This window comes from Oculina patagonica, chromosome 1, assembly GCF_052425735.1.
Source record: "Oculina patagonica isolate OP01 chromosome 1, crgOcupat, whole genome shotgun sequence".
In the NCBI taxonomy this organism is placed as follows: Eukaryota; Metazoa; Cnidaria; class Anthozoa; order Scleractinia; family Oculinidae; genus Oculina; species Oculina patagonica.
In genome coordinates, this window is record NC_135758.1 from 36,266,823 (window position 1) to 36,282,448 (window position 15,626).

The 15,626-nt window shown below is 39.0% G+C and overlaps 1 protein-coding gene across 1 annotated transcript; it reads right to left on the reverse strand.

The window, feature by feature from the left end:
• Window positions 1-31: 31 nt before the first annotated feature.
• Window positions 32-14,355, reverse strand: LOC144667398 (actin-related protein 5-like). The gene is made up of 21 exons (XM_078528796.1): window positions 14,319-14,355; window positions 13,796-13,906; window positions 12,661-12,749; window positions 11,382-11,501; window positions 10,582-10,693; window positions 10,087-10,182; window positions 9,034-9,127; window positions 8,378-8,477; window positions 7,887-8,003; window positions 6,937-7,047; window positions 6,376-6,453; window positions 5,903-5,938; window positions 5,595-5,690; window positions 5,231-5,449; window positions 4,518-4,635; window positions 4,181-4,275; window positions 2,960-3,054; window positions 1,916-1,993; window positions 1,353-1,470; window positions 1,125-1,236; window positions 32-462 (listed from the first exon to the last, which is right to left on the reverse strand). Exons 1-21 carry the CDS (start codon window positions 14,332-14,334, stop codon window positions 296-298), a joined length of 2,178 nt encoding a protein of 725 aa, XP_078384922.1. The 5' UTR covers window positions 14,335-14,355; the 3' UTR covers window positions 32-295.
• Between the last annotated feature and the right edge of the window lie 1,271 nt (window positions 14,356-15,626).

Below are 15,626 nucleotides of genomic sequence, written 5' to 3' on the forward strand. Positions count from 1 at the left end.
TAAAGTTCTGTTTATACCAGAGATTTTTGCTGACTTGAATTGACAAATTTAGGCAAGATTTCGCCTAAGTAATCTAACGGCGAAATATGTCGTGAAATCGCCTTTGACTGAAATCAAAACATTGTACAAATCTCTTGAGTAAAGGAGCGTTAAGATACCGTGGAGAGAGCAGTCCGGCGACTGACACAGAAATAAGAGGAACTGAAAGCTTGCTATGCATAAATGGAAGAAAAAATATTGGTAATAAATTACTGTATTAAAAGAATATTCAGCTGCTATTGTCTGTGACAATTCTTTACGACTGGAGAGGGGTGGGTACGTAGCGATTTGAAGCGAAGTGTTCCTTAAGATATTCGCCTCCTTTTTCGTCGTACTCCTCCCTGGTGACACTAACTGCCAGTAGACTGTTTAATGACCTCGCCCACTTACGAGCTCCATTCCAAGCATCAAGCACAGGGTTAGCTGTAGGGAAAAGAATACACAGTAGAAAATTAAATTGGTGTTCCCTGTACACAAGAAGCTACATGTACAACGGAACTTAAATGCGGTTTCCTCTAATGACTTTAAGCCCAGTGTGGGGTAACCTCTCTTAAATTCTCGGGGCTCGATTAGTTTGCTCGTAAAGCCTCCAATGTGTCACACATTATGGCATATAGCAGGAAAACGGGCAAGGTGCTCCCCTCGTGTTTTGATGTACTAGACAAATCACGTGCAAAGTTTTTGAAAACGTCATTATAACTTCTTTTTCGATGGAAAGAAGAGAACCTTTATGGCAGCCGAAGGACTGCTCAGTTCAAACATGGCACCGAGGCTTTCTGCCCAAACTTCTATACTAGGGGTTTTTTTTGTATCAAGTCTCTTGTGGGAATCAACAGATAGAGAAATATTCAAAAATTTGCATTTTTAACCGGAAAGCCTCGGAGACATGTTCGAATTTTGATATATCGAACGTGGGCTATTGGTTCGGGACGTGTGGTGGCCTTCGCAACGGTGATGTCACGGAAACGAACTGAAGTTCAAAGTAAACACAAATTCGTACAGAAAATTGCCAAGGAAGAGTAAACACACGTCTAAGGTCGAGAAAAAGATCAGGCTGGGTAACCAGAGTATACTGGGTGGTTTACCTGCTTTATAAACTTTAAATGTTGATTGGAATGGTCGTATAGCAAGGAGTTCTCTTTCCAGACGCTCTTGAAAGTTTGAAAACTTCGTATTTCCTCCAGTTACAAATACATTCTAAAAGAAGGAAAAAAGAAAAAAAACCTTTTGACAATGAAGATCAACTAAATGACGTTTCAATAACTTCAGAATAATACGATGTAACTTTAATAAAAGCAGACCTCGATTCGTACCTGTACTAATGCTGTTTGTAAACCCGCCGAGTAATGGTTCAGTATAAAATCAATTGTCTCTACAATCCCTGCTTGTTCAATGCCCAGCATGGCTGGCTGATATACTATCTCGGGGACTCTGAAAACACGAACACTGTTTCAGAAGACTAAACAAGAAATTATAACATAACGTTCCAAAGAGGATTCTTCATACTGTCGTATTTTATTTATTAGCTAAATTAAACGAGTGTCCTAACACCAAACTACAGTGACCGCATCTGACCAATCAAAACAGATTAAACACCACACGACGCAAAAAGCACAGCAAGTGAAAATCGCGGGAAAACGCGCCAGCGCGCGTCCGCCGGTGCTTCTGATTGGTGGGGAAAACCGTGTTTATATTGATTGCTTCGCTTATGTTGCAAGACTTTCGTTAAGCACTGAGAGAGCTCAGGAAACAAAAGTAAACTAAAACAGGATTACGTTCGATAGTGACTCGGAATCAATACAGCGCCCAATCTAGTTTTTGGTTTACCAACAAAACGCCTGTCTTGTGTGCTAAAATGACTGTCTGTCTGCCTCACCTTATTCTTTCTACACCAAGATGCAGTTGATAATACTCCGCCCAGTCAACAGCAGTTTCTGGTTTACCTCCAAAACGCCTTCAAAGCAACATGAAAAGTAACGGTTGGAACATGAATCAAGCTAATTTCTCGTTCCTGTTTTTTGGGGGGATGGTGGAAGATTAATGAAGGAAAGAATGTTTGTCGGATTGTTATACATGCCTTGGTTTGCCTGAGCTGTTTTCTGAACCCGGGGGGAGGGGGATACTCCCTATAATGGCCTATATGGGGAAGCTCCGCCTGAAAAGGGTACCTTTTTTCAGGCTGCAGGTATATAAAAGGGTAGGGATTTTACAAGTTTAGGTATACGAAAGGGTATGGAAATCTGTCCTTAAGGTTTTTTGAAAGGGCCTGTAATTAAAATATTTCGAACAGATGCAATTTATGGCTGTATTATTTCAATTTATTAAGCGCTACTTGAAAATGACAAGAAAACGTCAGGTTTTAAGTCTATACGATGACTTTCAGGTACATCAAAGGGGTACCTTTTTTCATTACAAGGTATACGAAAGGGGTACAATTTCTGGCAAAATGGTACCTTATTGTTACTTATTTTCGCGGGAACTTTTTTTCGCGAAAATGGAACGGGCATATTTCGCGGGACTTAATTTTCGCGATTTGACCGAAAATACGTAATTAACATAAAAAATACAATAGAAAAAGTTGGAAATAAATTTTGGCGGGTCTTAAATTTCGCGATTTTTTGAAAATCGCGAAAATTAAGTCCCGCGAAAATTAGTAACAATAAGGTATATAAAAGGGAAAGGCGTAAGAGCTAGGGGCGGGGCCTCCCCGAACAAAACTTTTTTGGGTACCCCCCCCCCCCCCCGGGTTTCTGAACTGGAAGATGGAAGGCGAGCGAAAAAGCCTCAAGTACAAATGGAAATTTACACAAGAAAAGCCAAACTTGTGCCTTGTCAAGGACTGTTTTGAATCATAAATGTTCAAGCAAAGCCTTGTCAGACAAAGGAAAAGTAACGGGAATTTGACAAAAACTGAGCTTACTTTGAAAAGTCGGGATCGTGTTTTTTCAGCAAGTTTTCTAACTCGTTGAGTTCCTCCTGTTCCTTTTCGCTATCGGAGTCGCCTGCATCTTTATTCTACAACAAAGAGGACAAGTTTCATTACAATCTTTGTCAGTGCTGTTGCCATCTTCGCTGCCCTCGTCATTGCAGCATGTTTGTTCAGGGGAGGGGTGCCGGTACGGGTGTACAATTCCTTGGGCTCGTTAGAGCGGTTTTCACTTGAGTGTCGAAAGTAATTCGCGTTTGCATTGGTTTTGCATTACTTCACTCAGTGATTGGTTTAAAACTCTCGTGCCATTTTCTCAGCCAATCAGAAGTAAAACCAAAACCAATCGTGACTCGCTCGCGCACGTTTTCCCGCGCTTCGTGCCGGCTACATGTATTTGCTTGGAGTTTTGATTGGTTTACTGGGTTGTCTGTGTCCTTTGTGATTGGCCAGAGTGATTACTTTGGTTTTGGTTTTACAACACTCAATTGAAAACTGTTCTAATGTAAAAAGCAACAGCAAGAAAATAATACTTTTATTTCATCATAGCAACTTAAAGATGAATAATTTTAGCTATGTAAAACGTTAGAATTGTGTACGGTCAACTCGCTCTAAAACTGACACCATCTGGTTTTTTTGGTACCACCTTCAACTGTGCGTCTTAGTGGAGTGTCCGTCTTATAGGGAGTTTAGTTACAGTAAAATAAATGAAAAAGGCAGAAACGAGACCAAAACCAGGTGTCCGTCTTATGAAGGTATCTGTTAAGAGAGAGTTGACTGGACTACGACTCTTAGAATATTAAATTAGTCCGCACACAATTCTAACGCTTTACTTAAGTAGCTAGAATGCATATGAAGGCTAGTTTGAAAATGAATTCATCTTTAAGTTGCTATGATAAAAAAATTGCCGCTGGTTTTACACTAGCTTTCTTTATTTTTCAGTTACAGCAAGGCGCCCAAAAGTGTGACCACTTTTAATTTATTCACATTCTTTCGTGCAGATTTAATCCAATCAAAAGCCGTGGATAGCTTGCAGTTGACTTCTGATTGGATTAAATCTGCACGAAAGAATGTGAATAAATTAAAAGTGGTCACACTTTTGGGCGCCTTGCTTAACACAAGACGTGTAAACAAAGGAATACCACTGAACGGCTTGTTAGCGCTCACATTGGCTGTTCCTTACAAAGCACACGGCTAAATGTACTTATTACTCACAATGGATCTATACACCATCCAATCATCGTCGTTTTGTCCAAACGTATCTTCTTTTGGTTTCTTATGTGAACTTCTTGTCGTACCATCGTCACGAACTGTAACGAAAAACACTTAATTAACCACAAAGTTGCTGAAATAGTCCCTGACTTAGAGAAAACCGCAATCAAGACCTTCTCCGACGTCAAGTGATTGCCAGTATCTTCACGTCAGTCAAGTCGGTTGTATTTTTAAGGTCATTCAACAGAAATAGAACCTGCACTGATATTTTTGTCAAACTTTGCCTATTGACTGTTTATGTTATAGAAACTTAAATTTTAAAATAAAAAGCAAAAAATACCGTTCGGATCATACGCCAGCTGCGATAGAATCCTCATCCTCTCAAGGGATGCATGGCTGCGTCTGCTCGCTAATTCTTCTCTTCGTTGAACGCGCTGTTGACGAGCGTCAATTATCTCCTAACAAAACACAACAATAATGCAAGTCAACATAACAATAATGCACGTTATTTAGAAAGAAATTGTCAACGATACAAGTTCGGTTTTCAGAAATCCTCGTTAGTGCCCAATTTTTTTATTCAATCAAAAACAAGCACTCCGAAAGTTGTCACGTGAGCTTGTCGTCATCAGCATTCGTCATGTTGCTTAGCAACCTCGTGTAGATTGACGCAGAAGGATTCACAAGATCTTCTCATGCTGTTCTGTCGTAATTCTTACACTCTAGCATCAACAAAGTAGTATATTCTCTGTCCACAAAGGTTAGTACAGTCAACTCTAAGACGGATACCGCCGGGACCGACTGGCTCCAACTGTCCGTCTCAGAGAGGTGTAATCTTTTAAGGAGTTAAGTTACAGTAAAATGACTGAAAACGGCAGGGACGGGACTTATAGAGGTGTTCGTTAAGAGAGAGTTGACTGCACCAGAAAAACAGTCTATCAGATTCTCCAGTCATAACAGCATACCTCTCTAGGCGCCCTCTCAAGTCGGCGAACCGAAAATTTCGAGTGCCATGGATGAACAACTGATCAAACTATCTGTAATTCACAAACGTACCTTTCTCCTCTTGTGCAAACCCGTCAGCCATGTTTTAAACGTTTCCTCTCTCTGTGCGTCTTCCTGACTTTTCTGTTGCATCTCTTGTTTCTTCTCTTCCTTTAATCTCTTCCCACTTTTCTCTTCCGCCGCCGCCGCTCCTTTGGGAGTCCGCTGTCTCTTCTTGCTCTCAACCGGCGGCTCCGATACAACATCAATGATTTCGTCTTTCTCCTTGACCTAACGATATGAGGAAGTACAAAAGATATCGATGTCATTATCTTTACAATTTATTTAATTTTATAGTTGATGCCTGCCTCACAAATACGTTGACTAGGATAAGGTAGAATTTCGTTTATAACGCCAGTTAAATTGACGTCATTACCTCAGAGTCTAATTCCAAAGCTGTCTGCATCGCCACAATCTTGTCCTTTCGTTTTTTGATTGAAGATGCAAGATTCTTTATTGCAGCTTGTAGTGCCTAACAGTGAAAGTGAATTAGCAAATTAACTGATGACTCAAAAGAAAACAAATTTATACAAACGTAACAACGTTAGGAAAGAAAACTTCAGCTTAGCAGACGGACGGGCGGACGGACGGACGGACGAATAGTCAAGCAAGAAGGCGGGTAGACAAGCACGTGAGACAGACAGACAGAAGGAGAGACGGGGGAGACAGAGATGCAGAATTTACCTCAGGACTCTGGAAGCCTGCTGCAGTGAACGCTTTCTGTAAAGGAACAAATCAGTTTTAGAATTCTTGACTACATGTACAACCACGCACATCCACAAATGAACACGTGAATGAAATTCACACCCATAAAATTTAACTCCGTTCTTTCACATGCAAAAATGGCTGCAAAGCTTTCCCTCTCCGGCTTCATTGTGAACAATCATGACCAAAGTTATGTCTATTTTAAGTTTGTTAATTTTGGGAACTGTATTTGTTATTTGTACAAACCATTCTCAGCCATAAAAGAGTCACGTTATGGATCTTAAAATTGGAACCTTCATCTTTTTAATTTTAAATAAGAGACCAATTTTTTAAAAAAATTCTTTGTTTGTTACTCTGTTACTCTTTTTAGGTAGGTGTCCCCAATTAACACGTTAATAAACTTATTATCATCATCATCATTATCATCATCATCATCTACTTTCAGTATGTACCCGGAATTCTTCACTGTCTTCAAGTTCCAATCCCTGAATGTTCATCAGATCCTGTAGCCTGTCTTCTTCTTCTGCAAGCTGAGATAAACAAGGATAATAATACATCAATAACATTCATATTGGAATTAGTTTGATAAGCCATAGTTTTACAAACATGTTTATTTATTCGATTTAGCGCCCAACCTTGAATAAGCGCCCATCTCGAATAAGCGCCCACCTTGAAGGAAGGAAAAGTTTAATAAGCGCCCAGCCTCGAATAAGCGCTCACCCCCACCCCACAAAAAAGGTTAAGTGCACTTGTAAGAGGAGTATTGATTTTTGAAATTGACTAAGTACATTTAAGAAGACTTCCCCATGACCGAGTTTTTCTTAGAATTAAACAGTATTTTATGTTGTGTTATTTTTTATTGTCTTGTTACAAAATTACTATTTGCTGAAAATCGTGAAAATTTAATAAGCGCCCACCCCGAATAAGCGCCCACTATCATGGTCCAAAAATTTAATAAGCGCCCAGGGCGCTTTATCGAATAAATACGGTATGAGAATCAGAAAAAGTCACACCTTTTCTTCTCTTCTTCTGGCATTTATTTCTTGCAGCCTCCTTCCTTGTTTCTGCCTCCTCAGCTTCTCCTTTTCCTCATTCTTGGGGCCACTGCTTTGAGGTGCTTGAACCTGTTAAACAAACAAGTGACAAACATTTAGCGACAGTGCTGTGAAACTTCTTTCAATTACCTGCAGCATCTACTGTGTTTCTTACTATCCCTCCATCTTGGCAGACTGCCGTGTGCCAGTTGAGAAACAGTGATTCAAGATTCTCTTTGCTCTTAGAGCAGTTTTCATTTGAGTGTCGTAAAACCAAAACCAAAGTAATTACTCTGGCCAATCACAAAGGACACAGACAATCCAGTGAACCAATCAAAACTCAAAGCAAATACATGTAGCTGTCAACGAATCGTGGGAAAACGTGCGCGAGCGAGTCACGATTGGTTTTGGTTTTAATCCTGATTGGCCGAGAAAGTGGCGCAAAATTTTTAAACCAATCACTAAGCGTAGTGAGCGCAAAACCAAAGCAAACGCAAATTATTTTCGACACTCAAGAGAAAACCGCTCTACTACCAATTACAATTTAAGGGGGATATTGAAAGGGGAAAAGATGTGCCTTGACTGATTTTAATGCACAAATACAGAAAAAACATAAAATAGGAGAACAGAAATGTATCATATGCAGTGTAAGATAACTTAATGCTGGGCTGGTCTTCAAAGTTTCAAACCCTCAAAGGTTTCCTTTTCTCTGGTGATAGGTGATATGCCTGTGTACAACTTTACATATACCTCAAGGAAATTGGAGTTTCGTCACCAACAGATTTTTCAAGATTTGGGTTTCCTGTGTCTCAATCCTCCTACACTTCCTCAAATTGTGTAGAAAGCAATGAGTTTAACTGAGCTGATTTAGTTAGCGCTGGCGGCTGGGGGTGGTGGATAAGGGATTTATTACATGTAGTTTATCCTACCTGAGCGTATGGCAGCTGAATTTTATGCACCTGCCTATCATAATAATCAGATGACGCCCACTCGTCAAGTTCCTTGGAATAATCTGTTGCCATGGAGGTGTGACCATGAACTAACTCCTGTACAAGGACAACAAACAAACATTTTATCAGTCTCTGAACATGCACAACTTGAAGCACTGAGCTCAAGCATAGGCCAACACTTGAATCCATTTTCCAAAGCATACAACATACAAATGTAGCATAGATGGAGTGGTATGGTGCAGAAGAGTATGGAATAACATGGTGTGGAGTAATGTGGCACAGCATGGCATAAAAAGAATTAGCAAAATTTCACTGAGGATTTCTGCTGACAGTTTCACATAACTTTGATGAAACAGAATGAAGCAGAATGCCAGCAGTAACCACAGTATTTAACAACAAAGTTTCATTGTCAAGCTCTGCTTAATTCTTCTTGGCTGTAAGTGAATCCCAACTGGCATACATGTAATCACCTGTGCTCTTGAGAGTGTAATCTGTGTGGCATGGTGAGGGTGTTTTAACTGTAACAGTCTCTGCATGTACCATGTCGCATGAGCCCCGCCCAGGTTTATCCTGTATGATAAAAGATATACCAGTAGTTAAAATAAACAAAATTAATGCAAATAGTAAACTTGATTAAACTAAGCTTAAAACCAAATAGGTCTGGCTCCTTGTTTCTTCTTTTCTTCCTTGACCTCTTTGTGAAAACATTTTCCCCAGCAATTTACAAGAGAAATTCATGTGCATCAGGCAATTGAACATGAAAGTTACTTCACAAGGAAAGATGTATTTAAAGTTTGAAACTGGTGGAAATGAAAAGGGCTCTGAAACCTACCCACTTTGCCCATATCCCAGCCTTTAAAAGGGGCAAAATTGGCGCAATAGGTGGGTATTTCACCTGGCTCCCAGCTTTAATCTATACCCCTCCTTATCTGACAGGAAAAACTACTTCTCCCGAACGACTGGACAAAACTTTTTTTAAAGCCCTAAATATTAACCTTGCCTCCCATTGATCAGCCAATAAGGGAATAAAGGAATAATAGAATTAAAACCCAGTACTCTGGCCCATACCGGTAATAAGCATCCTTGAGAAGAAAACTACATGTTTGTATTGCAGACTGCTACAAACCTCTTACAGTTGCTGGCATCCAGTTTTCCATTGACCACTGGAAGAACATGACTGACTTGACACCCAGATGACACTACCAATGATGTGGTTTTATCTGCAATGATATATTAAAATATTAATTCTAAAAATAATTTAAACACATTAATCTCAAGGAAATTTGAGTTTCATCACTAACAGATTTTTCAAGATATGGGTTTCCTGTGTCTACATTTTACAACACTTCCTTGGTTTGTGCAAAAAGCAATGATTTTTTTTTTCCAGAATTATTTGATTGCTGAGAAAAACGTTTCTAACTCTTGTTAGTCTCTGCACATAAAGTACACCTGAATTGATGCTTTGAACTTTAAATATCATGGTAAAAAAAATTGACAGAAATTAAACATAACATTCCTAACTAGGGCTTGAATAATTTTGAATTCCAGCTTGCCCTTCAGACAAGCAGCTCTCTAATTTTGCTTGCCCAGGGCAGGTGCATGCTTGTCTAAGTTTACGTTTCGGTATGATTTAGTTTGCAGGCAACTTGCTATGTCCCCCTGGGGGGGTACTCCGGCTTGTAAATGACGGGGATTATCGAAGGATTTTTTTGGGTTTGAAATTTTCGATTCCGGGATTTTTTTGGGTTGGAAGATTTGGCAAGTATTTTTTTGGGTGACTTGATTCAAATAGGGGTTTTTTTGTGGGTATTAAAAATGAACTAAAGTGCCTTGGTGCTGCCTTAGCGTATTTATGGTATGATGAGTTATCAAACTCAGCATTATTGCCCCTCCTGGCAATTTAGGGGTAATTTGACAAGAGATTTTTTTGGGGGGTTATTTTTGGTCTAAGGATTTTTTTGGGTAATGTCAGAAGACTTAGGGATTTTTTTGGGTCCTGAGTTTTGCCTTCATTCGATCATCCCCGTCATTAACAAGTCTGAGTACCCCCCTGGGCTATGTCCTTGCCTGTTGGGCAAGGGATCATGAAAAGTTACTTACCCAGCAGGGAAATCTACTAGATGACTGGATGACGTTTTGTTCAAGCCCTGTAAACTACTTTCTACATGTTGCTACTCACCTGCGTTTGGGAAGTTGTGATAAAGACTAAACAGACTATCAATACCATATGCTATACTTGGAACATTGTAACATTCAAACAATAACTCAGACATGGCTGAAATAATAAAACAGATAAATCAATCAATTTACACAAAATGCGTAATCTACACTACTAACTGTATTCTAGTCTGTTTTATACAGTGATCCAAACACAGCTCTCACATGGGTACCAGAAGGCAAGAGGAAACAGGGTCGACTGCAGAAAACTTGGAGGAGGACTGTCGAAAGGGAACTCAAGGTGGGAGGACTAAAATCCTAAACAGAAGCCAGCAACAGAAGATAGATGAAGATCAGCCTGGAAATGGAGGGTGCGCAACCCAATTCTTTGCCACACACAGAAAAAAAGGACAAATAATGACAAAGGCAATGGAAATCCCAAGTGTCCATTCACTGCAGACGAGGGATGGGTGCATATAAATATTAATACTCTTTTATACAGTGACCCAGTACTTACATTGTCGACAGTAGTTTGGATTACAAACAGGTTCTGTCAGAACAATAGGATGATTGACACTTCCTGGCGTGTTGATTCCAAGATGACTGAAGATGTGATCAAACACTTGCTCCTGTTTGTTGACAGTACAAATGAAAATATGTAAATATCACTGACAGTAAAAACTGGTTAATATTTTTATATTACTGAAATGCAAATACATGTACAGTATGTTACTGAGTACAGCTGTATATAATGAGATTTATACTCTATTTAATTAGAATACTTTTTTGTAACAATGCATGTCTTGAATGCTTGCAATAAACAGTCATTCTCTCAAATACTAACTAAGGGTAAATATTTATTATTTGTTCCAAAAGGGGTTTCACTGACTTATACACAGCTAAAACAAACAACTGCTACATGTATAATGCAGCTAAGTTCATATTCACTATTATATACAAGTAGAACTTGCTCTATGGACTACAAAACAGGTACTGGTACATTTTTTGAATTAAGAAAAGGAAAAAACACATGCATGTATGTGTGCAAATGAAGCTTCAGAAGAAAAATGAAAACAGTGGAACCATAACTTCTCCCACAGTCAATTTCCCAAGCCTCCCCAACTCCAACCAAAAGCCATTATGATAAATTTCTCTTGGATTTGCTTCACTCAGCCAAACACTGCAATTTCCAACCCCGATTTCTTAAACACCCTGATTTCTCAAACCAAATTGTGTTTCCCTCGGAGGTTCAAGAAATTTGGAATTCACTGTACATGAAGCATAAAGTGTAAATTCATTTTCTGAAAAATGTTATACCTGGCACTCATAGTGTGTTACCACATCTCTGTCAAACTGAGTCCTCAAGGCCCATCTGACCATCTCAAGATTCCCAATATCATTCCCAACAGAGTAACCAGTTCCTGAAGAATCGCCCTCCTATGAAATTAAGTGCCTGGAATGTTAGCCCAAGTTGTAAAGTAACTGTTTATATATCTTATACTTGTCACAGTAAGAAACATTTTATGATGACCAAGATGAAGACAGCTTGTATACAGCTAATTCGAGAAAGGTTGTCGGAAAAAAAGCACAATCTTGAGTGCATGCAACGAGACCGAAAGGTGGTCTGGGTATTAAGTTGAATTTTGCATATTGGCCTAGAGAAAATGTACAATTTTGTATTTTTGCACATGAAGATTTTGTTTTTCCGCTCAGGAGGCCTTTTTCTGTAGCTTTACTTTACTGTCGCATACTTTTGAGTTTTGAAAATTCTTCTAAAATTCAGCGTGGCTATAAGTACCTTGTTTCGGCATGTACTAAAACCCGAAACAACGAAACGAAACCACCAAAATGAAACGACCGAAACCGCCAAAACGAAACCGCCGAAACAACGGAAACGAGCAAAACGAAACAAAATCACCGAAATAAGTAAAACTTCAAGATTTCTGCTACTCACTGTACTATATATTCCGGTTAGCCTACTATGCACTTCAGTTAGCCTACTACACACTCCGGTTAGCCTACTATGCACTTCCGTTAGCCTGTTTACGGTTAGCTCCAATAATTGTAATGGCTTTTACTTGTTTCGGTGATTTCGTTTAGTTTCACTCGTTTCGGTTGTTTCGGCAGTTTTGTTTCGTTCGTCTCGGTGGTTTCGCTCGTTTCGGTGGTTTCATTTCGGTGGTTTCATTTCGTTGTTTCGGGTTTTAGTACATGCCCCTTGTTTCCACATGTCTGAAGAGAAAAAGAAAACGTGCAAATTCGCGTTTGTCATGTCGCCCTCTTATTAGTATTCAGCTCTTCCAGTAGCTTTACGGGCGCGTTCCTTTGGCAAAATTTTTTGTTTTTTTTTTTTATTTTTTTTTTTTGGTTTTTCTTTGGTTTTCCCAAATAAAAAAATTTTTTTTTTTTCCTTTTTATTTTTTTTTTTTTTTTTTTTTTTTTTCCCTTTCTCCCCAAAAAAACGGTTTTTTTTGGGCCGCCCCATTAATTTTTTTTTTTCTACTTCTACCCATACTACCTTTTGGACCTGTCGTGTGCTTTTTCTTGACAAACTTTCTCGAATTAGCTGTATATCGTAGGCAGTGGGTGACCTTACCTTCTTTCCCCTTGCCTTGGCTACAAGGTTTCTAAAGGTCAATCTTGGTTTATTATCAATGGCCCACCCAGCTCTGCAACAATGGCCACCTGGGTTTGTGACAAATACAGAAAGACATTCAGTAATATATAATTGCTATCTGAGTCATATATATGTGAGTGAATTCCATGAACAAATTTACTCTCCCCCCTCTCCCCCCCCCCCCCACTTTCCAGCTTTATGTGATCTACTCTGTGAAGAGCTCCATTGATTGAACAAAAGAAGATAAATTTTGCTCGGATGTTAAAACCTCCACTACCAGTAATTACCAGGTCAAAGATTTTACCTTTATGTATTGTATATCATTCAATTTTCTTAACCATAAACTAATGGCCAGTACAAATTGAGTAGAGTGGATGTATTGTTTAAATCTCATATTTTTAAATGCAGTTTTGTTTCCAGCCAAGGTGACACCAAAAAAACTAGGATGAGAGTGTATTGGGTGTTAAAATGTAAAGCAACATTTAAAATATTGACTAAGACCTAAATACCCTTCCTGTGAGCCCGAGACTTTCACTGCCTTGCAAACGAAAACCACATCATGAAAAACTTTGACACAGCGAGACCCATAAAATTTTACTTAAAAGTCTGTGAGACATGGACCATTCACCACCCTACACATAAACAACAGCCATAGAAGGACAATGCAAGACTCCCTTAACTGTATACATAATTAAGTTGGGCTTATATGGAAATCTTGTCAAAGGTAAGGATTTACGGAGCAACTACAGAATGCAGGGCCACTTTTGAAGATGGTGTATCTGGCGGCTCATTTGGGTCGCTAGTGGATAGAAAAGAACAAGAGGTTGTTGTATTGTGCTTTATTGCATTTGGCGCTAAGTCGTCAGTGTATTGATTTAGTGGCTCATTTGGCTCGGCAGTGAAAGTCTTTGGTGTGTAGATTTACTGGCCTGTTTGGCTCGGCAGTGGTAATATTTGGTGTGTACATTAAGTGGCTTGTTTAGCTTGGTAGCCACTGCTGTGCCAAACGAGCCACCAAATATATCCATCTTCAAAAGTGGCCCTGCATTCTGTAGTTTAGCCGAAACTACTACATAACTGTAATGTGAAGTATCACGCGGAAAGAACAACTCACCATTATCAATGATAAGTGGAACAGCATTATCTCGTATACTTGGTGAATAATCGTAGAAAGAGTCTGGTGATGTTTCACAGTCTTGAAACCTGTATATCTGGGCGTCTATTTCTAAACAGAGGCATAGTATACACAACAAAGAAGTTTAGAATTGTGGTCACTTTGTTCCAAGTCACTTCGTTCCATACTATGGTCAGATCAAAATATACATTGTGTTCAGCGTGTTTGGGATATTACTTTTTTACTCTGTTCAGTGTTTTGTGAGTGTTTAGTGTTTGGTAAAATTCTAATGACAGTTTTAAATCGATTGTTGCAAAGTAATAAGCTTATCTCTTTAATACTTGAACGAAGTCATCTTCAGTCTAGTTTGCATGACTTGATAATAAACCCATGATCAAGGTAAAGCTAGGCTTTTGAAGTGGCCATTACATTCCTACAGTTCTCACACGTTATGTTGCATCTTATCATGCAAAGTTGGACTTCACATTTCAAATAAATGAGACACATCAGCTGTAAAACTTACCATCCTCGTCCGCCATTTTCTTTTTCGAAGCCCCTATACAATCGTACAGCGGACAACGTTCGACAGGTGACACTTCATATAAGACACACAAAGGGTTTCGTACCTAGTTTTTCGCATGCGAGCTAGTCTCCCGCCTCTAAAATTGTTGCCAAGTACCAACCATATCGCGATCTTCTACATCACAAGTGACTACGTCGTGAGAAAAGCGGAAAATACTTTATTACTAGTATTACTACCAACCATATAGAGCGGTTTTCACTTGAGTGTCGAAAGTAAATTGCGTTTGCTTTGGTTTTGCATTTATACTAGTAATTACTACGCTTAGTGATTGGCTTAAAAATCTCGCGCCACTAGGGCTTTCCACAAGTTGCTCGGCAACTTTTTGGCAACTTTTCAAGATTCGAGCAACTTTTTCCCCTTCGAGCATCTTTTTTCCTCTCGAGCAACTTGTTGCGTTTTGAGCAATTTCCAGACTTAAGATCTCCGAAGATTACCCGTGTGTTGTTCAAAGGCCATACGAACGTTTCCGAAGATCTACGAAGTTTGACGAAGATTTTCGAGAAACGTCTGAAGACGTTTCAACTTTCGGCTCATTCTGCATTAAAACATTACAAAAACTCCTCAGCAAACATAACGTCATCATTTTACAAATTTTCCTCTTGATATGTTATTGAGATACTTCTTTTGCTGTAAAATTGCATAAAACTGCTTAGAAATCTTTTTTTTCTTGTTTAGAAATCTAACCCTCAAAGGGAATTTAGCATATATTTAAAGAAGTTAACTTGATTAGAAGCAGCGTTTTGGATTTTTTGGAGCAACTTTCGAGCAACTTTTATTATCAGAAGCAACTTTTTTTTATTTTTGGAGTAATTTTTGAGCAACTTTTTGAGAAATTACGGGCAACTTTTTGAGAAATCTCGAGCAACTTGTGGAAATCCCTACGCGCCACTTTCTCGGCCAATCAGGAGTAAAACCAAAACCAATCGTGACTCGCTCGCGCTCGTTTTCCCGCGCTTCGTGCCAGCTTCATGTATTTGCTTCGAGTTTTGATTGGTTCACTGGCTTGTCTGTGTCCTTTGTGATTGGCCAGAGTAATTACTTTGGTTTTGGTTTTCGACACTCAAATGAAAACTGCTCTAATATGAAATTTTGAGACATTTCATTTCGCGATTTTTTAAGATTTAAAATGTAACCAAAATATTAAAAATTTAATATATTAAGTGTCGCGAAACATGCGACCTCCGAAAAAGGAAATTCAAATTAAGGTCACTTTCCCGAAATAGAACTGAAAAAAGATTTTCAACCAAA

Coding starts and splice junctions, on each gene's coding strand:
- LOC144667398 (XM_078528796.1), bottom strand. Junction 10,183..10,581: donor TCCAAACTACTGTCGACAAT/GTAAGTACTGGG, acceptor TTATTATTTCAG/CCATGTCTGAGTTATTGTTT. Junction 4,636..5,230: donor GTTTGCACAAGAGGAGAAAG/GTACGTTTGTGA, acceptor GTGTTTTGTTAG/GAGATAATTGACGCTCGTCA.